General features: G+C 33.4%; 1 protein-coding gene across 6 annotated transcripts in view; it reads right to left on the minus strand.

Moving 5' to 3' along the window:
- The window catches only part of LOC102625655 (pleiotropic drug resistance protein 1-like), a 38,132-nt gene that overhangs the window by 2,976 nt on the left and 8,483 nt on the right, over nucleotides 1-26,673 (minus strand). Inside the window, exons 1-24 of one of the 6 annotated variants that reach the window (XM_006465353.4) lie at nucleotides 15,571-16,059; nucleotides 15,067-15,187; nucleotides 14,882-14,970; nucleotides 14,703-14,787; nucleotides 14,433-14,592; nucleotides 14,268-14,344; nucleotides 13,857-13,910; nucleotides 13,670-13,760; nucleotides 13,268-13,569; nucleotides 12,845-13,126; nucleotides 12,443-12,759; nucleotides 12,180-12,340; nucleotides 11,986-12,089; nucleotides 11,749-11,905; nucleotides 11,539-11,661; nucleotides 11,291-11,448; nucleotides 10,850-11,182; nucleotides 10,414-10,704; nucleotides 10,218-10,301; nucleotides 9,965-10,098; nucleotides 9,631-9,858; nucleotides 9,352-9,523; nucleotides 9,016-9,270; nucleotides 8,436-8,909 (exon numbers count right to left, since the gene is read on the minus strand). In XM_006465353.4, the coding sequence (XP_006465416.2) occupies nucleotides 8,649-8,909; nucleotides 9,016-9,270; nucleotides 9,352-9,523; nucleotides 9,631-9,858; nucleotides 9,965-10,098; nucleotides 10,218-10,301; nucleotides 10,414-10,704; nucleotides 10,850-11,182; nucleotides 11,291-11,448; nucleotides 11,539-11,661; nucleotides 11,749-11,905; nucleotides 11,986-12,089; nucleotides 12,180-12,340; nucleotides 12,443-12,759; nucleotides 12,845-13,126; nucleotides 13,268-13,569; nucleotides 13,670-13,760; nucleotides 13,857-13,910; nucleotides 14,268-14,344; nucleotides 14,433-14,592; nucleotides 14,703-14,787; nucleotides 14,882-14,970; nucleotides 15,067-15,187; nucleotides 15,571-15,896 (4,365 nt within the window). In that variant the 5' untranslated portion in view covers nucleotides 15,897-16,059 and the 3' untranslated portion in view covers nucleotides 8,436-8,648. Of the gene's footprint in view, nucleotides 1-50; nucleotides 215-304; nucleotides 428-510; nucleotides 668-752; nucleotides 857-940; nucleotides 1,102-1,203; nucleotides 1,521-1,607; nucleotides 1,890-2,043; nucleotides 2,346-2,449; nucleotides 2,541-2,636; nucleotides 2,691-2,937; nucleotides 3,015-3,103; nucleotides 3,264-3,383; nucleotides 3,469-3,547; nucleotides 3,637-3,733; nucleotides 3,855-5,262; nucleotides 5,749-8,435; nucleotides 8,910-9,015; nucleotides 9,271-9,351; nucleotides 9,524-9,630; nucleotides 9,859-9,964; nucleotides 10,099-10,217; nucleotides 10,302-10,413; nucleotides 10,705-10,849; nucleotides 11,183-11,290; nucleotides 11,449-11,538; nucleotides 11,662-11,748; nucleotides 11,906-11,985; nucleotides 12,341-12,442; nucleotides 12,760-12,844; nucleotides 13,127-13,267; nucleotides 13,570-13,669; nucleotides 13,761-13,856; nucleotides 13,911-14,267; nucleotides 14,345-14,432; nucleotides 14,593-14,702; nucleotides 14,788-14,881; nucleotides 14,971-15,066; nucleotides 15,188-15,570; nucleotides 16,263-25,490; nucleotides 25,984-26,091; nucleotides 26,347-26,427; nucleotides 26,600-26,673 lie in introns of those variants that run through there. The other 5 variants (XM_052444244.1, XM_015530592.3, XM_052444245.1 and 2 more) reach the window with 5 other exon arrangements.

The following is a 26,673-nucleotide window of genomic DNA, read 5'->3' on the forward strand; positions in this document are numbered from 1 at the left end:
TAACATCAGTACTTATGAAATGTATTAATAGGTTTTAAAATTAAAGTTACCTGTGGCATGTCAACAGAGTACGTTACTTCATCAAAGATAAGAGAATGCGGTTCAAATGGAAGCACCATTCCTCTTTTCTTTGGTTGAATTACACCACCAGCTGCCTCTGTCATGGATAAGGACTGAGAAGAAGAGTTTCTCCCCCAAATGTCGCCTCCACTCTCTGAATGTTAACAACAATTAATAATTAATTAGCATCAGAAGGCATTCACAAAGTATCTTATTTTATATGTATTGAAAGGAGCTTTATCACCTGAGCGAGTTGTGAGACTAGAACTACTTCCAAGAGTTGATAACTCAACTGTTCCTCTAATTTTGGTATCTTGCTCATCTCTCTCAGAATCCTCAGTTATAACAGCCTGAGGCTTATCAAATTCTGTGCATGAATAGTTGCACAAGATTACAACATAAACTCACTACTTTTGAAGTAATTAAAGTGAAGATGGTAAAGATACCCACGGTCAAGAAAAGTGAGGGCCAGAGTAAAAGCAATGTGCAATAGTAGTACAAAACCAAACAGGGCCCCCAATCCAAGCCAATACCAATACGCATCTGGGAAAAACCCACGAGACTTCAAAACTTGCACTCCAAGTGGTTCATTTGAGTCTGGCGTAAACTATTATATGAAAAAATTTACAGACATCAGCACGTTACTAAAAGAAAAATACATAATCATGGACAAGGCTCATTCAGAGAATTACCTTTCTCCAACTGTGCCCAAGAAATTCGTTAGCTACTATTGCATTTTGCGCATACATCAAAGGAGAACACCAATAACCCCATATCCACCATTTTTTGATGTCCTCTGCAATATTAATAGGAAAAATGAGGATTCAGGTTAAACTTTAAGAGAGAATATTATTGTTGTTAATTCATTTTCCTATCGTACCTCGTGAAAGGAGAAATCCACCCAATGCGAAAAGCACGAGTAATGCTACTGTCCCAAACGTATTAGCAACAACCATGTTCCTGCCCATTGCTGCAATGAATCGGAACAATGCACAAGCCATTTGGTTAACTGCCAAGAGCAGAAAGTACTGCTTAAAAAACCTGCAATAAGAAAATCACCCCGTCAACTAGTTGGACAAATAAGTCATGTAACAAAAACTTCACTTAGTTACTTGCAAATCTGTTCTTTTTGTCTTCATTTACCTTCCAGCATTGGGATCATACCCAATAACATAATAGGATAAGAATACCCAAACAACAACCTCCACGAATGAGATAGGAATCTTGAGGATCCATGTGGGAAGAGCATATGCCCACGGTGGAAAGAATTGGAGGTCTCTTTGCTTGTAGAAGACAGGAATCTTTACTATGGTCATAGAAATCTCTGCATATCCATTGAACATGACTATTACAATAGCAAAGAACATGACACCAGCGTAAACTCCTCCATCAGCTACTGAATCTTTCTTCATCTTCGTTCTGAAGAACAGTGTCATAGTTACCAATGCGGTAATTGCAATCTAGTAGCCAGGATAAAAAGAACAATCAAAAGATCATTATCACTTAAAAGAAAAACTAAAACAATTAAGAACTAAGTTAATACTCACTTGGACGAGCTTAAAGATGTAGACAAATGAGTTTCTCTTCATCAGTAAAAACTCTCTTGAGAAGCAAGCTTTCAACAACTCTCTCTTGCCAACACCATACACTTTCTTAGCCAAAGCAGCTCGGTGGCTTTGGCTCTTATCAAATGGTATTCGAAGCTCATCAGCGAGTTTTTGTCCCACATGGAATGATTTGAATGCCTCAGCAAATTCTTGGACTGTAATAAACCTGTAAGGTATCTCTTTATGTGCCCAGTACTGCTGTTGATCTTTCTTTGATGTCACCTGCAACATATTATTTGAAAAGATTGAATATGAGAAGTTACAACTAAGCTACCGTATTATTTATAAATAAAGGAAATGAAGCTCATATTTTCAAAGAGCTTGCTTTTTTCGTGTCAATGAAAAATGTCAAAAGCAGAAATCTATTTGTGCATACTTCTTGCAAGAAGTCAGCCACTCCTTTCCTCTGGGGGCATTTAAAGCCCATGGATTCAAAAAACTCTAGCACTAGTTCACGGGGACCCTGGTACACAATCTGGCCATCAGATAGAAGGATAATATCATCAAATAGATTATAAGTCTCTGGTGCTGGCTGCAGGAGAGATATCACGGCAGTTTCACTATTGATGTGAATATTTTGCCTGAGACAATTGACAATTTGAAAAGTCGTCGAGCTGTCTAAACCAGTGGAAATCTCATCCATAAACATTGCCAACGCTGGTCCAACCATCATTTCACCTATAATTTCAATTACAAATTTTCATACATTTGAATAAAAGGGATGATCTTTTTCATTTATCTGTGAGCAAATTAGGAATGAATTTATGGAGTTTGTCTTATACCTGTGGTCACACGTTTCTTTTGTCCACCGGATATACCTCTTATCATTTCATCACCTACCAAGATATCAGCACAGTTATCCAGTCCCAGAACCTATATATTTGTGATGAAAAGTGTTCAAACAAGTGTGAGTAGTTACTTGTTATTGAGAATAATTTGCAATTTTAGAGTGAGTTATAGTTATGTTACCTTTAGGTAATAATCAGTGATCACATTGGCTTCTTGGCCTTCAGTCGCTACTGCCTGAGACATGAGAAATTAAAAATGAAATATGAGAAACTCAATCACCAAGAGTTCAAATACATCTCTATAAGGTTGACTCTAATTTAAGTCCATAAGGTAAATTTCAATTTAAGAAAACGATGCATATACTAGGATTCTTAAGCCACAAGAACATCAGACCGAATGAAAGGTTAAAATTGAAACCATCTATCATCAAATGGTTAAATGCTAAACATGTTCTAAACAAACTTCAGCCAACTTTTCTCACCTTCATGTAGACATCAATGTCGGGATCTGGCTTAATACCTGCTGCCTTCTCTCTTCTGGCTAACTCCATTAACATGTCTGCATTTCCCAGAAGCAATGATCTTTATGCTAATATTACATTTAGTAAGTCACCATACTGTAATCTAAATTCTCTATATAAAACCTACCATATCGGGTTCCAACCCCCTGGCATCTAGCAGAGAAGGCCAAGGTTTCCCTCACAGTCATTTCGCCTATATGGTTATCATGTTGACTGATATAAGCAGCTGTTCTCTGAGGCACAAACTCACCCATGTTGTGCCCGTTGTATGTCACCCTACCAGATACCTATAGAGAGACATTTTGATTCTCCAATCAGAGATAAAACCAAAGTGTGAACTTTACAATGCTAAAAGCCAAACCCATCCAATCCAAGAGCTTAATTTTCACAAAAGTTAAAAACAGCACCTTGAGACTAGAATCAAGTTTCCCGGCCAAAGCCAACAAAAATGTGGTCTTTCCAGAAGCTGGAGGACCCAAAAGCAATGTCATTCTGCACAAATTTCAGATAATTAAAGAACCCACAAATTACAAGTAAATTAAGAACAGTAGGAATCAATTTAAATTCCCACCTGCCAGGCTTTATGATTCCACTCACATCCTTGAGGATTGTAAAGTGTTTCTTTCTACTCGGAAGAATGTGGAGATAGTTCAAGAAATCCTTCAAACATGCACAGATTATTAAACTTAAGCCGAGAGATTAACTCAATATACTAAAATTTTTACAAAAGTAATTATTTGTGTCCGAAGATTGCTACCTCAAAGATGGTGGTATAGAATTTAATGAATGATGGCAAGGCTTTACTTGCTAAAACCGCTTCTCCCTCAATATTCAAATGTTCATATCGAACTTCCACTCTGGGAAGGTCTATTCCAACTCTGAGGTAAATCAAAGGAAGATGGAAAATCATTACTTAACACGCACGACACACTTAAAAACGTTTCATAACTTGAATACAACTTAAGACATGAAAAATCAAACAAAAATGGTTATCCATAAATTTTGTTTCTTCCATGTTGGGTCCAACCTTATATCATCACACGTTAAATAATGCACACACTAACAACAAAGTGAAGGGAGTTGAAACCTTAAACTTCTTGTAGCACTAAAAGGACATTGAGAAACATAACAGATCTAAAAATCATAAACTCAACTAAGTTAGATTATGGAACTTTGAAAAATGAGGGGCCAAATATAGAATATGTAAAAATTTGTATAAATTTGAATTCAATTACTTTCTTACTCAATTTCCCTTTTTAACTTCCACCCCTTATGCTAGTTATTAGGGTGCGGCTTTAATACTACTTTATCAAGGTTTAAGATCCAGTCTTCAACTCAAAAACTATCCTACTGAGTTCTCTACTATCCAATATTATTAAGTGATAACTCAACAGTTAGTTGTAAACAGAAATTCATGCATGCATACGCAATTTATGTTTATTGAAAATTTATTTAACTAATCGATTCAGGTTGGTCGAGATTTGAATTAATATGTTGATTGTGCAGCTACTGAGTTTATTTCGAATATTAAAATATTTTGATAGATTTCTGATTAAAATAATAATATATCGTAACTAATATAAATTTTTTTAAATAAATCTACTTGTTTAAGATGGGAGCAAAAATCGTTGACGGCATAAAATAATCATATATGAATATCAATTGTTGAAAAACCGTTGACCGAGAAATACTTTTACCGGGTGAGTGTGCCACCTCAGTTATGTGGGTCCCATGGTGATGTCATGAATTTGATGTTTTCCATCCAAAGAGATTAAAATAAAAGTTCAATGATACTATTTGACAAAAAATTAAATTATAAAATTTTAATAAAAAATTAAGTAATTGTGCATAACTTACTTTTAGTCGAGATATTTTAACATTTTCATATCTTTCTTTCGTCAAAATTTTGTTAGAGATTTTTTTTTTCCCCAATGGCTAGTTCTAATGGAGTGGGCTCATCATCTTAATACGGTGATGTAGTATACTCATCCCACATAAATATTTTACCCTTTAACGGTATCATTTGCAGCATCAAGAAAAGTAAAAAATTAAAAAAAAAAAAGGAAAATTTTACCAATCAATCACTTTAATACTATGAGTTTACATAATTTAAAATAAAATTTTGTGGGTGTACTGGCAGGATTCATTAAATTTACTAAAATAATATATTCTAATTGGTTGGACTTGGATGCACTATCTCAATATGGCGAGTATTTATCTTTTGACTACGGGAAATAGTCAACTGAAAATTATCAACAGCAGCTTCAGTAAAAAGAGAAATCTTACCTGTCAATACGGTTCTTAAGCTTCAACAAGAACTGCTCATTATCAACTTCAGCGATTTTCACCAATTTATCAACCAGCCTTTGCCTTTCTTGCAGTCCAAGATTGTTAACATCAATTTCACTAGCTTCGCCTCTAGAAGTAGTCAATATCCCTTTCCTCAAACGATTATAAGTAGGCAACTTCTCGAGAGCAGCCCATATTAGAGCTTCCTCATCATCTTCTTCTCTTGATGAAGACACTGAAAAGGCACCTGGAGAGTTGCTTCTCCATCTGGAAGCACTTCTGCGTAAGCTATTACTGGCCGTGTAAACCATATCACGACCTCCTAAACCCTCCATTACAACTCACTCGAGATGATAACCCAGAAGTGCTTTCTTCTTACTTTCTTAATTTGTTCAAGTGATCAAGAGAGTTAATGAGATATTTAAGCACACGCAAATGGTCGTAATTAATTGGTTTGAATTATACATAACAATGTCTTTTGTCTCTTTCTTTGACGAGTCGCGTTAACGTACTCATATATGCCACCAAAAAACGAACCAGTCACTGCCGGCAGCTATTATATTGTTCATATAAAATCATCCCAAACGTTTGATCATATTTTTTTAAATTCAAATGCTTACGGTGCTTTATTTATTTATTTTTTTTAAATTACTAGATTAAACATTGTTAGTGTCTCCCGGCATCGATCGATTAACAAATTTGTTTAAATGATCGAGTGGGGGGATATTCATATTCCTGCTTGCTGGCTTGCAAATCTGCTGTCGTCGCCTTGAAGTCTCCACTTCTTTAATTACTGTATTGAACAAGATTTTGGATCCAACGGTGATAATCTTAATGCTTTATCTTTTTAATAATTTTCTGTCATGCATGTACTGTATTAATAGCATGTACTGTATAAATTTTTTTTTTATCTTAGTTCATATATGCTTTGTCACACGACAGCTATGCAGCAATAATCTTTGAGCATTGATATTTAAATAGACAAATTTTAATAGAATGAAGACGGAACTAATTGATTTTAAAACTACATGGAGTTAAAAAAAAAAAAGAACAAAATAATCTATTAACACTGCAAACAGTACACAACTTTATAATTCATTCTGTCCTCGTTCTTTCAACTGTCATCTTTTTATCTCTAAAGTGTCTCAATGTATATTAAAACAATTGAAATTTAAAGAAATTAAAATTTTTAGAAAATAACTATGAGGGCATTTTGCCCAACGAAAATAAACATAAAACTCGTTTTCCGATTAAAATTCCATGTAAAAAAACCAATCAATGGAATTGAAAATCACTTTCTTCTCCTTCACTTTTATTTCGTGCCTCTTCTCCCCTTCAATCCAATTCAGCAAATACCACCTTATAGTTTTCATGTAAAAAGTTAAATTAAAATAAGTCATATAAAGAATACATCATACTTTTGACCCTAAAACTATTGCAATGGACGAAATTATAGTTTAAAATATTTTTACAATATTTTATTTTAGTTTTTCTTCCATTAAAGCAGCTCATTTTGATAGGTTTGTTCACATTTTTACATACTATGATTGTATTAAACTTCTTGAAAAGAGAGAGTGAGCAACTCAACGTTGTGTTAATAACACGTTAGAGTAAAAAATTTAACAAATAACAGTGATTTGGATAAATTTTCTGTGAAAATTTTGATATATAAAAAGTTAACAGAGTATTCTAAAAATTATAAGTTATTACTGTAATTCTCCATTTTCTTGTTAACGAACCGGACTCGGTTTTTTTTATTTTCTTTAAGATGCGGTCGGGTCTATGGGGGAAAAGTAAGCTCACGTTGACTTTGGAGATAACTCTTGCTCGGTGATCGGATTAAGTAATTAAGCTCAAGTGATGATTTTTAAATTCTTGTTTATTAAATGGACGTTTTTGACGGTTTCCATTGTTGAACAATGATTTGAAATTCAGTTGTTTTTTTTTTTTTTAATTTCCGGTAGCATTATGAATTTTTGTGGTTTTTTTTTTCCTGCGCAATATACTTTGACTTTTGCCTATGGTTGAGTATTTCAAACAATTTACAGGTTTGACTAATTAACCTAATTCGAATTTTAGAAAAATAAAAGGTTAAAGAATTAATTTAAAATTTTATCCACATAACAATTTAACTTGTACGATTTATATAATGACACAGGCATATGATATAATAAAATTAAAGTCGATATCATATTAATTAATCACTAAAAGTTCGAACAATAGGATTTTGGATAATAAAAACAAAGTTGACATCACATTGGTTATATTATTATTATTATTATTATTATTTTCCATGATATCATATTGGTTCGGTTATATTAAAAATTCTTATTATTTTGTCCACTTTGTAGATGCTTTATTTCTAATATTTTATCTTATAATTAGAACTAAAATTTTGTTGCAGCTTGTCTGGTCTGCTTGAAGGTTGTTCAAAGGAATATATAGTTTTAAAAAATAGATTGGTAGTTGTCAAAAGATGAAATACAATTATTTTAAATGTAACAAAAGCGTGATTTAATTAAAAAAAAAAAAAAAGTTAGAAACCACCATTTCACCCAATTTCACGCTTATCATTTGAGCTTTACCCACCTTCCTTCCTAAAATCAAAGTAATGCTCTTAATAATATTAAAAAATTATGTCAATTAAAGGATGATTTTCTAAACATTGATTTTTTTTTAATTTTATTATTATTATTATTATTATTTTCTTTTTTTGGCGAAGATCTTCACACGGTACTTCCTCAACACGTATGATTCTATTGAAGAAGTTAGGTCTATGGGCCAGTTGGCCCAACGCTCAACAGACGGCCCAGGAATCGGAGCAAACAAGCCCAGTACTGTGATTTCACCACTCTCCTGGAAGGCTGGAAGAGACTTGCAGAGCAAGGCTGAGTGAACTTGTCATTGAAGAAAAACGTAAACTTCACCAAAATTTTGTATGCACAGATACACGGTACACACCACATTGAGAAAAATCTGGGGCCGTAGAGTTTAGGACTAACAAATCCTATGGCTAGATGACATCAAGCGCATATGCTTGTTGATTACTCCATCTCTTGTATAAAAGAATCACTCATTGTGAACTTTTCTCACCTATCAATGTAATCTTTCTGGGAACTAAGATTCATAATCATTTCCTTCTCACAAAATATTAACTGCTATAGATAACCTTGACTGGCGAGGGAAAATTTATTAATCTAAAAAGATAGAAAACATATCTTGTATACAAAATATATCTTGCAATGCCAGCAATGAAAATGCTAAATCAAAATAAACAATACACTGACGGGACATTGCATGAAAAGATTATAGCATAGCCAAAACATCCGCGACGCGATTTCTCTTCTGAATCGCATGTTCAGCAGCAGTACCTATCAGAATTACTACCGCCTCTGGAAGTTAAACATCTTAATTCCTAGGGCGAAGAGAAATCCAAATAACACTGCAAAGACAACGAGAACAGCTGCAACTACTCCCAGAAAATCATGTTTGAAATCAAAATAGTCCTTAAGAAACTGTTTCACCGTTTCACCAGTATCCATTTTCTTGTCGTCCATATCTCCGAACTGCGAAGCAACCAGTCCATACAAGGTCCAAGCTATGGGGTTGGCCCAATAGTACCATCTCCACCATATTGGAATCCTCTGTTTTTTGACAAGTTGAAAGATGAAGAAAGAATTAGTAACAAAAATTATTTAACCTAAAGAAAAAATCTAGCATCTGAAATAGAAATGGGAAGACGAGACTTACAGGTCTTGGGATAACAAACCCAGAAAAGACGTTCCACAATCCATAAAATAAAGTTGAAACAATGGCAGCGATGTGGTGGTTTGGTGTCAAAGCCACAGCCATCATGCCATAGAAGGTGAAGAACAATAATGTGAAGTACATGAAGAATATATACCAAAAAAACTTGGCGGCTGTCCATTCAAATCCAATCATAGCATAGACTATAGCACCATACACTACTGACTGAACTAATATATAAGGAATCTCAATCATAACCTGCAGGAAAGAAAATTAAAAGTCAGTAATGAAACACGGTTATTTAACAATTCAAATATATGAAATGTGTCAAACAATTACTTGTGCTAATGCCCATGGTATGCCTGCATACATGCCGGCAGCTTTTTCCCTGTAAAAGACTGTCCTTTCAACTGATACTATTGGCTGCACTGACGAACAATATTGAACACCAAGGAAGAGAACTGCAGTAAACATGGAACCCATTGCATTGAAAAGATCTTGGTTCCTTTTCCTGAAAATTAAAAAGTCAAAATAAAGATCAAAACGAAGACGAAACCACAAGAGACTTTGAATAACATTCAAGTGCAAAACTGTTCCAGACAACTAGTTATAACTCACGTTCTACCACCCAGGTCCCAAAACAACGAGCCAAACAACAATGCTATGAAGGCCGTGAAGAAAAATCTAACAGCAGTGTATGGTGGGTTTCGCCAGTATGACCAGTGTTGTTTCCATAAGCAAGCCACAAATTGGATCCAAGATGACTGCGAAAATTGAGTAGGAAAATAGAGGTCCTTTGAACCAGGAGGAGGCCTGCTTAAATCTTCAATGAGTGCTTTGTTTCTCCTGATTCACATGGCATACATCAGCATTAATTTATAGCTAAACAAATGCACCGGCAAACTGTTGAATGGATTTTGGTTATGTAAACTAGTGGTACATGATAACATACCTGTATAAATCTGAGCGCTTGTAATGTTCGGTAAAATCAATCCCCAAAGCCAATTCTTGCGAAGCAGCTGAAACTTCCAACATCCAAGTTGCTGGATTGTAACCATCTTTAATCTTTTGTACTCCGGGAATTGCCTAGAAAAAACAAATGTACGTTCATCAGCTATTTCCGTATTATAAAATAAACCAGTCACTTGCAATGTTGTTTCAAGTTAGATTTCAATTGTAATATGAGAATATCCATTAGATCATACTTCGAAATAGCTGATAAGATGGCAAGAATGACGACCCAATGGCCCGACATAAATTTCTTGTCCCCCTCGCTTCATTAGGAATAGCTGCAACGTATTTTTGAACAATATTAATCAATGAGAGGAAAAGAAAAAACAAAGGGAAGAAAAAAAAGGAAAAAGCTTAAAGCTCGTTTGATCTAGAATTAACATTTCTTACCTCATCAAAAGCTTCAAATATGTCAATGCTTGGTTGATGAATCGTGCACACTACCGTCCTTCCAGTGTCCACTGTGTTTCTAACAGTTCTCATAACAATTGCAGCGGCTCTTGCATCTAGTCCTGAGGTTGGCTCATCCATAAATATGATGGATGGGTTAGCCACAAGCTCAACCGCAATGGTAAGCCTCTTACGCTGCTCTGTTGAAAGACCACTTACACCAGGCAAACCAACCAGTGATTGTCTCAACGGATTCAGCTCCACAAGCTCCATTACTTCGTCAATAAACATCTGTAAATCAAGGGTAAAACTCTAAATCAGTATGAATTATGTCCATTAATGTATTTAGGGAATCTAACTGTTTCCCTGCCCGTTGACTCAGTTTAACTAGTTTTAGCCCTTAATGACCTAACACTCTAGGTGACTTAGTGCCTACCTTTCTGGTTTCGGAATCAACTTCAGGTGATAAACGGAGCCAGGCCGAAAAGAGCAAGGACTCATATATGGTAACAAAAGGAGAGTGGATGTCATTTTGCTCACAGTATCCTGAAATGCGAGCAAATGTTTCTTGCTTCTTCGGGTAACCAGATATTGTTATGTTACCAGTAATATATCCACCAGTTTTCCTGCCAGCCAAGACATCCATCAAAGTGGTTTTACCAGCGCCACTGACACCCATTAAAGCTGTAAGAACCCCTGGCCGGAAAGCACCGCTCACGCCATTCAAAAGCACTAATTTATCTTCAAGAACACCTTGAACTTTCATTTCCTGTGAAGTTAAACAAACCAATTGATCATCATGCTCGACTACATAGTATTGAATCAAGAAATCAACAAAACCTCTAAACATCTTAAATGGTTTTCAAATTAATGTTACCTCTGGCATGTCAACAGAGTATACAACCTCATCAAAGGTAAGGGAATGAGGTTCAAATGGAAGAACCATTCCTTTTTTCTTCGGACGACTGGCCTCCGCTTCTGCCAGTGATAAGGATTGGGAAGAGGACTGTTGTCCCCTAATGTCATCTGTACTCCCTGCATTTTAAACATAATTTATTAGCTTCAGAAGGCATTTACAAAAGTATCTCATTTTTTTCCTCAAATATATCAAAATACTTTTATCACCTGAGCGAGTGTTGTGGTTAGAACTACCTCCAAGGGTTGATAACTGAACATTTCCTCCAATTCTATCATCTTGCTCATTACTTTCAATTTCCTCCGTTATGACAGCCCGAGGCTTCTCAAATGCTGTAAAAATTTTTTGGAGGAAATTAGAACAGAAACTCACTGCTATAGAAGTAATTTAAGAAAGTGAAGAAGGTAGGAGCAACCCACGATCAAGAAAAGTAAGAGCCAATGTGTAAGCGAAGTTCAAAAGCAGTACGAAGCCAAACAAAGCCCCCAATCCAAGCCAATACCAATATTCATGTGCGAAGAACCCACGGGACTTCAAAACTTGCACCCCAAGCGTTTCACTTGAGTCTTGAGTAAACTGTGATATGAAAAAGTTACCAGCATCAGTAATGTTACTAACAGCTAAATACACAATCAAGGAAAAAGATCAAGAATTACCTTTTTCCAACTATGCCCCAAAAATTCATTTGCCACTATTGCATTCTGTGCGTATGTCAAAGGAGAACACCAGTAAGCCCATTTCCACCATTTTTTTATGTCCTCTGCATTATGAAAAAATGAAATGGAAGTATTAAAGATAAATTTTTCTAAGGAAGCTAATTTAATCTGGTTTATTAGCATATTTTCTGTACCTCGCGAAAGGATAAATCCACCCAATGACAAAAGTACAAGTAATGCAAATGAACCAAATGTGTTAGCAACAACCATGTTTCTGCCGGTTACTGCAATGAATCGGAACAATGCAGAAGCCATCTGGTTAACACCCAAGAGCAGCACGTACTGCTTAAAAAACCTGCAACATGAAAACCATCACATAAACTACCTTGATAAAGAGATCATGGAACTAAAACTTTACTGGTTACTAAAAAATTTGGTTCATTTTCTCTGTGATTACCTTCCAGCATTGGAATCATACCCAACAACATAATATGATAGGAAAACCCAAACAGCAACCTCCAGGAACGAGACAGGGATCTTTAGAATCCATGAGGGAATAGCATATGCCCACGGAGGAAAGAACCGGAAGTCTCTTTGCTTGTAGAAGACAGGAAGCTTTGCTATGGTCATAGAAATCTCCGAAAATCCATTGAAATTGACCATTGTGATGGCGAAGAACATGGCACCAGCAAAAATTCCACCATCAGTTACTGTATCTTTGTGCATTTTTGTTCTCAAGAAGAGTGTCATGTAGACCACTGCAACAAATGCAATCTAAAGCCAGGAGGAAAAACCAATCAATAAATAGTTATCACATGAAGCAACAATTAAAACAATTCAAAACTATGTTGGTACTCACTTGAATGAGTTTGAAGATGTAGACAAATGAGTTCCTCTTCATCAGCAAAAGTTCTCTTGAGATGTTAGCTTTCAACAACTCTCTTTTGCCAACACCATATGTTTCTGTGGTCAAAGCAGCTCGATGGCTCTTGCTCTTATCAAATGGAGTCCGAAGCTCATCAGAAATTTTCTGTCCCACATGGAATGATTGGAATGCCTCAGCAAATTCCTGGACTGTAACAAACCTGTAAGGCTTCTCTTTATGTGCCCAATACTGCCTTTGATCTTTCCTTGATGTGACCTGGAACACATTATTTGTAAAGATTGAATAGAAATAGTAATGTGTGAGGCTCGTTATAGTTTTAGAATGTTATAAGCTTCTGTATTATCTATAAATATTTAGAAACTGAAACATCAAATATAGAGCTCTATCACCGCATACTTCTTGCAAGAAGTCAGCCACGCCTTTCCTTTTGGGGCATCTAAAGCCCATGGATGCAAAAAACTCTAGTACCAGTTCGCGAGGACCCTGGTATACAATCTGGCCATCGGATAGAAGGATAATGTCATCAAATAGATCATAAGTTTCTGGTGCTGGCTGTAGGAGAGATATCACAGCAGTTCCACTATTGATGTGAATATTTTGCCTGAGACAATTAACAATTTGGAAAGTTGTCGAGCTGTCCAAACCAGTAGAAATCTCATCCATAAATAGTGCCAATGCTGGTCCAACCATCATTTCACCTATAATTTAATTTACGATTTATCATATGTTTGAATGAAAAGAGATAACTATTTTTTATCTGACCACAATCAAAATGAATTTATGGAGTTTGGTATTTACCAGTCGTAACACGCTTCTTCTGTCCTCCTGATATACCTCTTATCATTTCATCACCTACCATGGTGTCTGCACAGACATCCAGTCCCAGAACCTATATGTTCATAAGGAGAACCATTCAAACAAGTGACATTATTTACTTGTTCTTGATCATAATTCGCAATTTTAGAGTGATTCATAAATATGTTACCTTAAGATAATAATCAGTGATCACATTGGCTTCTTGGCCTTCAGTTGCTATAGCCTGAGACGAGAATTGACAGAGAAATACAAGAAACTCAATCACCAAGAGTTCAAATCAATCTCCATAAGGTTGTTTCCGATCTAAATCTATTTTCTAGTGAGGTGAAAGGTAAAATGCCAAGCTTAAAATATATCTAATTCAACAAAATGATATAAAGAATTGAATCTCAAAGTTCATGTACTAGGATTTTCAGACATAGGAGCACTTGATTGAAGCCAGGCTTAAAACTGAAACTCATAATTCATCAGATTTTATTCTTTTTTCTCATCCAATAATTTTTTTTTTCTCTTTTCTGGAATCAAATTGGCTAAATGCTAAACATGTTTTAAAGTTTAAACAAACTTCAGCTTCTCTCACCTTCATGTAGACATCAATATCTGGATCAGGCTTAATACCTGCTGCCTTCTCTCTTCTTGCCAACTCAGTTAACATTTCTGCACTTCCCAAAAGGCAGAAACCTTTAATCTGAGTTCTTTACTTGAAGGAAGAAATTAAAATATATATATATATATATACACCTACCATAACGGGTTCCAACCCCCTGGCATCTAGCAGAGAAGGCCAAAGTTTCTCTCACAGTCATTTCACCTATATGATTATCGTGTTGACTGATATAAGCAGCTGTTCTCTGAGGCACAAATTCATCCATATCGTGACCGTTGTATGTAACCGTACCAGAAACCTACAGAGAGATGTTTTGATTCTCAAATTAGGGAGAAAATCAAAGATCGAAAAGCAAAGGTAAAAGCCAAACCCCTCCTAAATAATTAGAGCTTTTAACTATATAATCACCTTCAGAGTAGGATCAAGCTTCCCGGCCAAAGCCAACAATAGTGTGGTCTTTCCAGAACTTGGGGGACCCAGAAGCAATGTCAATCTGCGAGAAAAGAGATAGGCTCAATTTGTGATCACTACCAACATATTCATAGAAAAACAAGTAAATTAAGAAACAATAGGTATTTAATTTTCACCTTCCCGGCTTTATGACTCCACTGACATCCTTCAGGATTGTCAAGTGTCTCTTTTTACTTGGAATAATGCGGAGATAGTTCAAGATATCCTGCAAACAAATACAGATTATTTGAATTTGAGCCAAGAAATTAACAAAAGATGATTAAAAATAATAATAATAATTTTTGCATTTGAAGATTGGTACCTCAAAGATGTTGGTATAGAATTTAATGAACGATGGCAAGGCATTACTTGCTAAAAATGCTTCTGCTTCAACATTCAAATGTTCATATCGTACTTCGACTTTTGGAAGGTCTATTCCAACTCTGCCAAAAATCAAAGAAAAAAATCAGAATCATGACCAAAATACAACACGCTCTTGAAAAAAATAAAAATGGTGGACACAACATACACATGAAAAAAAAGAACTCTGACAAACACACACACACTCTCTCGAAAAAGGCCTGCTCTGACACCGAGTTTTTATCCAAAAGATTAGTCCATAAAACTGTAGATTGCTCCTTTACAATCCAATATGAGAGAAATCAATTCAAACTTAATATTTGTTTAAAACAAAGGCAATTCAAGATTAGCTTACGGATTATGTAACTTTTCTATTTGTTTAAGGTGGAAACAGAACATTACTGACAGCATGAAATAGTTATATGAATATCAGTTACAGCTGCTGAAGAACTGAAAGTTTTTTTACCTATCAATACGGTTCTTGAGCTTCAACAAGAACCTCTCGTTATCAACATCAGTAACTTTAACCAATTTATCAATCAACCTCTGCCTTTCTTGCAGCCCAAGGTTGTAAACATCAACTTCATTAGCTTCACCTCGTGAGGTAGTTAATATCCCCTTCCTCAAACGGTTATAGGTAGGCAATTTCTCGAGAGCAGCCCATTTTAGAGCCTCCTCATCGTCTTCTTCCCTTGAAGACCTCGAAAATGCACCGATGGAATTTGTGTTCCATCTAGAAGCGCTCCGACGCAAGCTAGTACTAGCCATGAAAATATCGTGGGTGCCCTCCATGGCAACTGAAGATGCTCAGAGCTGGTGAAACCAACCAAAACCGAGGAGTGCTTTTTTCTCTCTATTGTTGAACTCAACAAAGAGAAGTTCAAGCACGGAGAAACGGGTACTAATTAATTTGACAGAGCAATTGCTCCTACTATGACTTGATACATTAGTGACCCACATAACCATTTATTTATATCTTTATCTTGCATACAACAGCATAAATTGACTGGTATATGGCACCGGCGGCTCAAATAATCATTTCCCTTATCTACCCTCCGTGAACAAGTCGTTGTAGCAATATAAAATGATCGGGGCATAGACTTTTTTTTCTACTATAAATATCAATATTCCAGGGGTAGGCTCCGGATCTTCATTAATGCCGAGCTAAATTTTAAATTTAGTGTATAAGTTTACGTAAATTGCTGGTGCATGTCAAGGAATAAAACAAAAAAAATGTATTAAATAATAAATATCTAACTCTAATTTCAATGATAAATTACTCTTTTCATATTGAGTTTTTTACGTTCGCTTGTTTAGGAAGATATTTGAAAACTCTATTCTTAACTAAAAGAAAAAAAAATTCATGAAATTTAATTTTCTTAAGCCAACGGGCTCCAGCCACCTAATGGGTCTATATTCATTGCTATCTGATGTCGGGCAGTTGGGGAAAGTGATGGATTCTTGACCGTAGACTTTTGGCAGCAGAACAAAGAGTTACAAAAAATTTTTCTTTAGAAATTTCCAAGCAGCTGGTACCCGGTCACATTGTTTACCTATTTAACTTGTCATGAATTGACGGGGAACGGCCGACTCGTTTTATTAATTGGTGTGAAAAGATTTCCTTACCATGCTGCAAGAAAAGTAATCAAGACTTGATACAACATTACAAGGTTACTCAACAGACTTTGACTAATGACTATGACTGTTTCAATTCTAGAATGGGGATGGAATTGGAATACGAAACTTGTGCCTTGACTATTGTTACATTGATAAATAAATGCACCGTTTAAATACGAAACGATAAGATTTAATAAATAACATCCACACATAATCTTGTTATGATGAATTCGTTTATGATAAATTTTTCATTATTGATAATAACGTTATCGATGCGTAGATGAAATGTATAATTGATACACATCATATCTTTTTTTTTTCTTTCTAACATAAGAGATTTTACTATCTCAAATAGATGAAATGTACCAAATATGAAAATTGATTTAATTTTTTATTATTTTATTGTAATATAATATTTATTTAGCATACTATCAATTATTTGATTATGTAGAAAAAAATTATTAATTTACTAATAATAATAAGGTGTTAGTTTATCAATTCATAAAATCATTTTTGCTCATTTGAACAAGAATTTTGTATTTTTGGTTGAGTTTTTATCCTTAAATAAAAAAAATAAATTTAATTGCACACTTAAATAAATTGATTTTTGTTATTTCACCCCAATATTTTAAATAGCCATTAGCACACATCCCTAATTGACAAGGATATGACCAATTAAATAATAATTGTATCAAATTTACCACTCATATATATATATATATATATATATATATATATATATATATATATATATATCTGAATGGCTAAGTGTTGGAAAATAGGACCATGGCCATGAGCCCATGACTAATTTTTTTATTTTTTTAGTTTTTAGTTTGGTAGTGAAATGGATTTCTTATTCTGGTAAATTATGAATTCTCTTCTCTACATATATTGCAATACAAAAAAAAAAAAAAACTTATATTTGTCCAAATTGACAAGTCTGCGATGTCGGAGTATTGTGTTCATGTTGGCATCTTCAAATCGAAAGGTGTTTCTAAAATAGATTATGACTTCTAGAAGTATCACAGAACCTGAAAATTTTTAGGTGTAGGACTAATGTGTGAAAAAATAAAAGTCTTTAGTTTTTTTATTTTTTTAACAAATAAATGGATTTCACTGTAATTGACTTAGAAAAAGACAAAAAAGTGGGGTACGAAACCCGTGTGGCAACGTAGTTTTGGCCTTTTAGAATAAGTAACACTAATGTCACGTACTTGGACATTACCGACAAGACAACTGACTCAGACAAATGGCTGGACACAAACAACAATCAACGCTTGACGTGGAGAAAGTCAAAGCACGCCAATTTTGAAATGAAGATTACTTTAACCCTTCAATTTAATTTTCCAATTAAGACCCCTAAAACATGGGAGGTGGGGACCACAATCACCGGATCCGGATCCGGATCGTATAGCGAATTAGTGGCGTACTCTCTTACTGCCATTTCCCCGCATTAATTACTTTTAAAAAAAAATAATAAAACGAAAAATTTAATTATTAAATTAATTGTAGAGGCAACCAAGAATTTAATAATTTAATTATTAAAAAGGCATTTTCAACACTGTATTCAAGTAAAAAGATCCAATACTAAATTAATTAGCTCATGCCTTTCCTGATTTTCGTTGGTCGACATTATAAAATTATAAAAAAATAAAAAAATAAAAAAACATATTTATTTAACGTTAAACATAAGTTAAAAGGACATAATCTTAGACAAAAATTCGTGTTAATATATTTAAATTAAAAAAAAATACACACACACACACACAAAATCTTAGACAAAAGAGAGGGGAATTATAATATACCAGAAGCAGAAGCATTCATTTTCCGTCTCAGTGAACGTGAGCTTCTCTTCACCGTCAGCAAGTCCGTATGCTCATTCCCTCCATCACGACCGTCCATCTTGCTCAACTATAAAAAAAAAAAAAAAAAAAAAAAAAAAAAAAAAATAAAAAAAGCATCAAATCTTTTGTGAAGCTTCTTCATTTTAATTAATTAATTAAGGGAAAAAAAATCTCGTCGTCCCGGCACAGCATAAGGCTGAGCTTCTCCGCCGCCGCCGCCGTATTGAGAAAAATAGCGGATAATTTTGATTTAAAAGGCTTCTTGTTAGTCATCACATTACCCAATTCCCTCACTATCCTTCGTTATTCTGATGGATTTTTGTGTTTCGGAAGTGAATTTCAGTTCTAATTTTTTTTTTCCATTTTTTTTTAAGTTTTGGAAGCATTACATAAACTTTTTTTTTTAATATTTTACTTAAACGAAAAAAGAAAAAAAAAGATCGGTTCGGTGGACAAAGCCTCTTACTCCTGATTCAAACGCAAGACCAATTAAAGAGTAATGATACAACCACAAACTCTTGTACAAACTTATTTTGTACAAACTGACGTGGCATTAATTCATTGGTTGAATGAAAATATAAATTAATAAAAACAAATCATGTGGGCCAAGTGATATTTAATTCAACCAATCTTATCAAGCCACATCAGCTTGTACAAAATAAGTTTGTACAAGAGTTTGTGGCTGTATCATTACTCCCAATTAAATTAAGGCAAATGCTATGTTACAATTAATGTAATATACACACTCAACAACAACCACACAAATTGTGTGGGCCCATTATTTGTGTGGTTGTTGTTGAGTGTGTATGTTACATTAATTGTAACATAGGGGCTCCCTTAAATTAAATTCCTTCGAAAGCTACTCGGATGACCGGCCAAATTAAAACTCTTGAAAGTTTCGATAAAATATTAATTTTAATAGTTAAAATTCTCTTTGATGGGGAAATAATATATTATAATTTAATACATTATTATTTTAAAATGTTGATTTATAACAAGAAAAAGATTTACCATACCCCGATGTCTCGGTGAATAGTCAAACAAACTAACACATTTTTTAGTGAAGAAGAATATTAGGACCATTTTTTATTGTAGTACCATTTAAATAGAGCAGCTAAAATAGTTAGCTTTAAAATTTTTTAATAAATATGAATAATTAAATATGCTTAGTAGACTAATAATATTAAAATAATTTTAAAACATAAATATTATTTAAAATGTATAATTTATTAAGATAATAATTTTGATAGATAAAATAATTTTAAAACATAAATATTATTTGTATTTAAAAATATATTTTTATTTATTAAAATGTTTAAAACAAATCTTTCGGTTAAATAGATTTCACAATTAATTCAATATATGTTAATAGTATTAAAATTATTTTATATGATATTCAAAATAATTTAAATTTTTTTACAGTTTTTAATATTATGTTTCTATTTATTATAAAATTAAGTTTAATACAATAAAATGTGTCTAATAGGAATTTTTAAAAAATGTATATATTATTACATTTATTTTAATATTATATTTTTATCTATTACAAAATATTAGAGTTAATTTTTTCGAGTTTATAAAACCAAAAGGTATTTTAGTTAAATAGAGGTCTTAATATCCCTTCTTAAAAATTTAAGATGTGTGTAATTATTTTTTCAAGGATATAATTATCATTTGAACATTCATAAATAGAAAATGAGGATATCGCAAGTTTTAGCACCCATTTGATCGTTCAACGGAGGCGCATGGTCAATCAAAAGAATGAAAAATGCCAATTCTAAAGTCAAGTGTTTTTATTTTCTTTATCTTCAAGTTTAAAGTCAACATCAAAGAAAAAGGTAAAAATGTAAGACAAATTTGGTGTCTCTTCGCTATGAAGAAAATTTTGACAGTGAAGCCAGATAGAAAAAGAATTAGAATAAGGTTTGAATAGGGCACAAGAAAATTTCATGGGTTAGAAAGGAAACAAAAAGTAGGAGAATGAAAATGTGATCATGGTTAATTTGAAAATTATGAGAGCTTTGTAAAATGAGATTTTAATTTTTAATTTTTGTTAATGTGTGCATAGAATAAATGGATTAAATCGATTATTTTTTTTATGTAGTTTAAATAGCTTGATTTTTAAGATTATGATTGAGAGAGTCGCGGATAATGTAAGAGCATTTACCTTTTACCACGTGTGTACGAATACCATCATGATTAATTAAAAAACACGTATGATAAAAAAAAGTTAATAAAAATATGACAATTTTAAAAGCATGTGCATTTTGCTAAAATAGACCGGCACTTGTATTACATATGTGTATATATTTGAACACTAAAATTTTATCCACCCTCATTTTGCACACCCCTTTATGTTTTGAATCAAACTTTTCATGATTACCTCACCCAATTAAAATTATATATATATATATATATATTAAAATAATAAAACTTAAATTTGGAAACTTCGAAAAATCAAAATGCATGCGGTGACTAATGAATAAGGTTCAACTTACACATTAAATAAATTAAGAGCAGCGCTAAACAACTTGCACAACACGATGACAGTAGGTCCCTGAATTGATAGAAACAGCAGCAAAACGATGTTCTTTTCTTGTTCTTTCTCTCTATTTTTTTAATTCGGTAAGCCCCCTGTCCCCATCTGTATAATGTTTAATATTTTCACAAATTAAAATATCCAATTTGAAATAAAATTCAAGAAAATCTTAAATTGTGTGTCTGGTAAACAACCGCAAATATAAAATTCACGTTCAACATTAGTAGGAAGGGAAGGGGAAAATATATATATTAGATCCGCTCAAAATGTCGATGATTTTATTTTCTTTATTTTAATGTTTAAAGTCAAAAGAAAAGAAAGAGAAAATGGAGGAGAAGAAATTTGATATCTTACTGCTGGACAAAACTACGTTACAGAATCTGTAAGGTACAGACTGCAGCATCAGCCGTTGGATGTGGTTGGATGTGGAGTGAGAAACTAAACAAAAGAAAATCGGATGGTGGGATGACGGGAGATGTTTGTTACAGAATCTGTAACATAGACAGGTCCCTTACTGCTATGTAAGCATTTGTTTTTTAATTTGTTTGAAATAACTTTTCAAGTAAAATTTATTTTAGTAGAGCTTTTATAAATAGGGTTTGACAATTTCAAATTCGGATAAGATTATTCAATCGGATTTCGGATAATTTAGATTGAGAAAAAATTTATTCAATCTCAATCGAGACCTTATATCTAATCCAGTTCGATTTGAATTAGTTCAGATCAAATTCGAATGAGATGAATATTTTGAATAAGTTCAAATTTAAATCGGTTTGGATTGAAATTAGATTTGATACCTTTTAGACAATTTTCACAAAAAAAATTCATGAAATCTACAATAGTATAGGCGGTGACATCAATCATTGTCAGTCTCTTCTTTTGGTTATTGATAATCTCATTAGAAGAGAGCTGGGCTGGATTTTCCCATTGTGTCTAGGGATGGCAATGGGTACCGCCCGCAGCGGGTTTGCCATTATCAAACTCAAACCCGCACAAAATTTAAATTACCAAACCCACCCGCAGCGGGTTTTAACAATTACCAAACCCGCAATGGTATCCGGCGGATTTTTTGCGGGTTTCCGTATTTAAAATCACAAATATTTAATATATAAATTTATAATAATAACCTCAAGTTTCATATAACATATTCAATTTTATATTTAAACAATGTAAATGAAAAATTAAAATTTCCACATCAATTCAACACAAATTCTCAAATTTAAGTATAAATTATACAAATCTATTTAAAAAACACAAACTAATATCTAAAAATAATAATTACATTTCATATTATCATTTAAAACAAGATCAAAGAGAATATATTTATTTTATTCACCACCATAAGCACCCATCTAACACAATGCCTAAAATAATAATTAAGATTAATATTTTCAAATACTAATTCGAAGGAAAATGCCTTTAGTTTTCTTTAGGTTATGACTTTAGATTTCTTTAGGTTATGACTTTAGAATAAGAGATGAGCCATATACACACATACACAACTTTAAGCCTTTGGCTATTTGGTAATTTGATTAATTACATTATTTTCTTTATATATTTTTATATTTAAATTAAATTAAAAATATTTGAAAAAAATTATTGCGGGTTTGGTGGATATCCATGCGGGTATCCACCGGGTATAAGGTTAATACCAAACCCACCCGCATCCATATGCGGGTTTTAATTTATAATACTAAACCCGCCCGCAACGGATAAAATTACCCGCAACGGACGGGTTTTGGCGGGTGGGTTTGGGCGTGTTTGCGGGTACAATTGCCATCCCTAATTGTGTCTTGACTATCTTCGACATAGTGGGTCTCGAGGACGCCATGGTGGCTGGACGTCGATCAAGATGTAGCTGGGTTCATTTGGTTTATACTGTCGGTGGCGTGGGTCGCTGTGTGCGTCAGGTCATGAGTGTGGTTTGTGGTCATGGGTTGCGGCTACCTTGTATCTTGGTGATTTTGGAATTAGGTTTTCATTTTCTTAGTTTCTATTTTTCTATTTTGTTTTTTTTTTCCTTTTTTAAGTAGCAGTGCAATTCAATTCGGATTATTCGAATTGACTCGAATTCGATCTGATCCAAATCTAATCCAATTACATTACACAAATTATATTCGATCGTATTTGAAACCAAATCTAAATCTGCTAGGGATGGCAATGGGGTGGGGTGGGGGTGGGGAGGCCTACCACATTCCCCACCCCGTTAGAAATTTTTGCCTCCATTCCCCACCCCATTCCCCAATAAATTTAGTGGGGTAGGGATGGAGAATCCCCATGTGGGGAATGATTTCCCCATCCCCACCCCATTCCCAATTTATCTATTTTATAATATGTATAAATACATTATTTTAGTAAGTTAAAAATTAGAGACTTAAAATAAAATCATCATCATATTATAAAGTATTTAAATTCTTTTAAAAAAATATCTAAAAGTTTGAAATAATATCTTAAAATGATATTAAAAGTGAAAAATATTTAAAGAGCGTAGCACTTTAAAAGAGAAAAGAAAATATAACAATATTTCAGAGTTGAAAAATATTATAGGATTTTCTTTCATTCATATATTGTTTATATTGCATAAAAATTAAATTTTTTTATTAAATTGACATTATAATTGATAAAATAAAAATTATTAAATAAGAATTAAAAACATATTTATATTTAATGGGGATTGGGGTGGGGGTGGGGGTGGGGTGGGGAGTACAAAACCACACCCCACCCCATTAATCTGCTATGAATTTTTATAGATTAGATTGGATCTGTCTAAATCCAATCTGATGTCCAACCTTGTTTATAAATAAATATTTAAAAAAAATAGTTATTTGATTATCAATGAAAATTTTTATTAAAAATTATAAAATTATTTTGAAAGTAAGTTTCTTATAGTTATGCTATGAAAGAAAATGAAATAAAATTGTGAGATAAGAAAAGGATATTTTAGACAATTAAAAAAAAATTCCAATCTTTACTCTTAAAAGTGAAAAATTTGAGCTTTTACTAATATAAGATAAAATGGTTTATTTAACCTCCAAAAGCTCTACTCAAAATATAAGCAAGCAACATTAAAAATTAACAAAAAGAAAACTTATGGGATTGACCATTTGAAAGCTATACCAACCATGCACTTACTCCCATAATTATAAGAAAACTCAAACCCTCCATCTTATGGATGATACAAATGCTTTCTATAATAAAATATACATGTTTTCTTCATTAACGGTTCGTATAGATATTTTAGAGAGTAAATTTTAGTTTACCCCATTACCTTCAGATTAAATCTTAACCTATTGAAACTATCAATTCAAGTCTAAACTGATTGAAAATATCAACGCTCATATTTAAAAGACTAGGATAAAGAGGGACGTCTTAAAGATCTATTTTTATTTTTTATTTTTTTTGGTATTCATAATAATAAATGGGATTGTGTTAACATTTCGGTAAATTGAAAGTAAGTTAATTTATTTGGCTGCTGATTTGAAAATTCCCCATCTTTTAAATTCATAAGGTGCTTTTGCAGACAACTAGGTTAAGTCTCACATTTTAAATGAAGGTGTGTTACAAAGTTGAATTTTGTGTTATTTGAATTTTTCTGTGCCTTCACCTACCTTGCGTTTGGAAATTCTCATCCCATTTTGTGTTATTTGAATTTTTCGTAACACAAAAATTCATCACCCTAATCATTGAACCACAGCCTTTTCTCACAACAAAGTTGAAAGAGAGCGAGAGAGAGAGGGAGAGACAAAATGCAGAAACAGTTCTGCACTTTAATGTCAAATCGTTTTGTTTCACTTATTTTGTTTTTTAATCAAAGAGATGAATAATTCAAATACAGTAGGAAAAAAAGAAACTTTGTTTTTTTAATCAAAGAAATGAATAGCTGAGATAATGCAGATACAGTTGGATCAAAAAGCAATATTGTGATTTTCCAAACTACAAAGTCCCAACTTCTTGCAGTAAATTGGGGCTAAAAGTAAGTGACCTTTTGGTATGCTTTGTTGACCCCAACTCATTTCCTTTGAATGCTATTATTATATTCATTTCTCCCCTTTTCCGCATTTGTCTTTATTTCACATTGTCAATTATGCATATTCTAGAAGTATGAAATAAGCTAGCACCTAAAAATTAACCACAAAAAGAGAGTTATGATAAGATGCAGAAAAGAAAAGCATAAGCTGTGTCCCATATCAAAACTTAAACAAGTTCCATCTTGTATCTCATGCAACAGGACTCAACTTTCGTATGGATTCACACTCGGGGGGGACATTAACAGTATTATTTCTTGCATTGAAATCAAAACCACTATAATAACAGCAAGAAAAATGTCTTGGCATAGGTGTGAAAAAATATACACAAGCTATTTAGAGGGGAGAGAGAAAAACTAAGTGGGGTTAGAATTAATTTTATTACTTATTTATAGTAGCTCGATACAATCTTAGTTCTAATTTAGTTAGTACCCTTAATTATAACTGCAATAAGAAAATCTAATCTTAATAGGAAAGAGATTAAAATAAACTACAAGAGTCCTCATATTATTCCCCACTCCTTAAAACAGGCTTGCCCGCAAGCCTTTTACCTGGTCCTAAATCACAAACTTGATCTTCAAGATGCTATTAAATTTCTATCGCCTCTGGAAATTAAGCTGCTTGATTCCTAGGGCGAAGACAAAACCAAAGAGGGCTACAAAGCACGTAAGCACACCCGCAACTAATCCCAGAAAATCATGTTTGAAACCAAAATAATCTCTAAGAAAGTGCTTCACTGTTTCACCATTTTCCATTTGGTCCTCCACATCCCCAAACTGTGAAGCAATCAATCCATACAGGGTCCAAGCTACAGGATTTGCCCAATAGTACCATCTCCACCATACAGGAATCCTCTGCGGTTTGAAAAAGGTGAAAGATGAGGAAAGAATTAGTAGCAGAAATTCTGTAACTAGAGAATCTAGCATATGAAATAGAAATAGAAATAGCAGAATAGTACTTACAGGTCTTGGGATTACAAATCCGCAAAAGAGGTACCATATCCCGTAAAATAAAGTCGAAACAATGGCAGCAATGTGGTGGTTTGGTGTTATAGCCACTGTCAACATGCCATAGAAGGTGAAGAGCAATAATGTGATGTACATGAAGAAAAAATACCAAGAGAACTTCTCGGCTGTCCAGTCATATCCCATCATAGCATAGACTATAACACAGTACACTACTGACTGAACAAATATATAAGGAATCTCAATCATGGCCTGCCGAAAAGAAAAATCTAAATATCAGTAATGAAACACATTTCTTATAACATTTCAGATAGGCATGTGTCAAACGATTACTTGTGCTAATGCCCACGGAAGGCCCGAGTACATGCCAGCGGCTTTTTCTCTGTAAAAGACTGTCCTTTCAACAGATACTACTGGCTGCACGGATGAACAATATTGAAGGCCGAGGAAGATAATTGCAGTAAACATGGAACCCATTGCATTAAACAGATCTTGGCTCTTTCTCCTATAAATTAAAAAGTGAAAATTAATATTAAAAGGCAGATGAGAAAACAAGACTAAGAATAATATTTAAATTTA

This window comes from Citrus sinensis, chromosome 7 (assembly GCF_022201045.2).
Source record: "Citrus sinensis cultivar Valencia sweet orange chromosome 7, DVS_A1.0, whole genome shotgun sequence".
Lineage (NCBI taxonomy): Eukaryota > Viridiplantae > Streptophyta > Magnoliopsida > Sapindales > Rutaceae > Citrus > Citrus sinensis.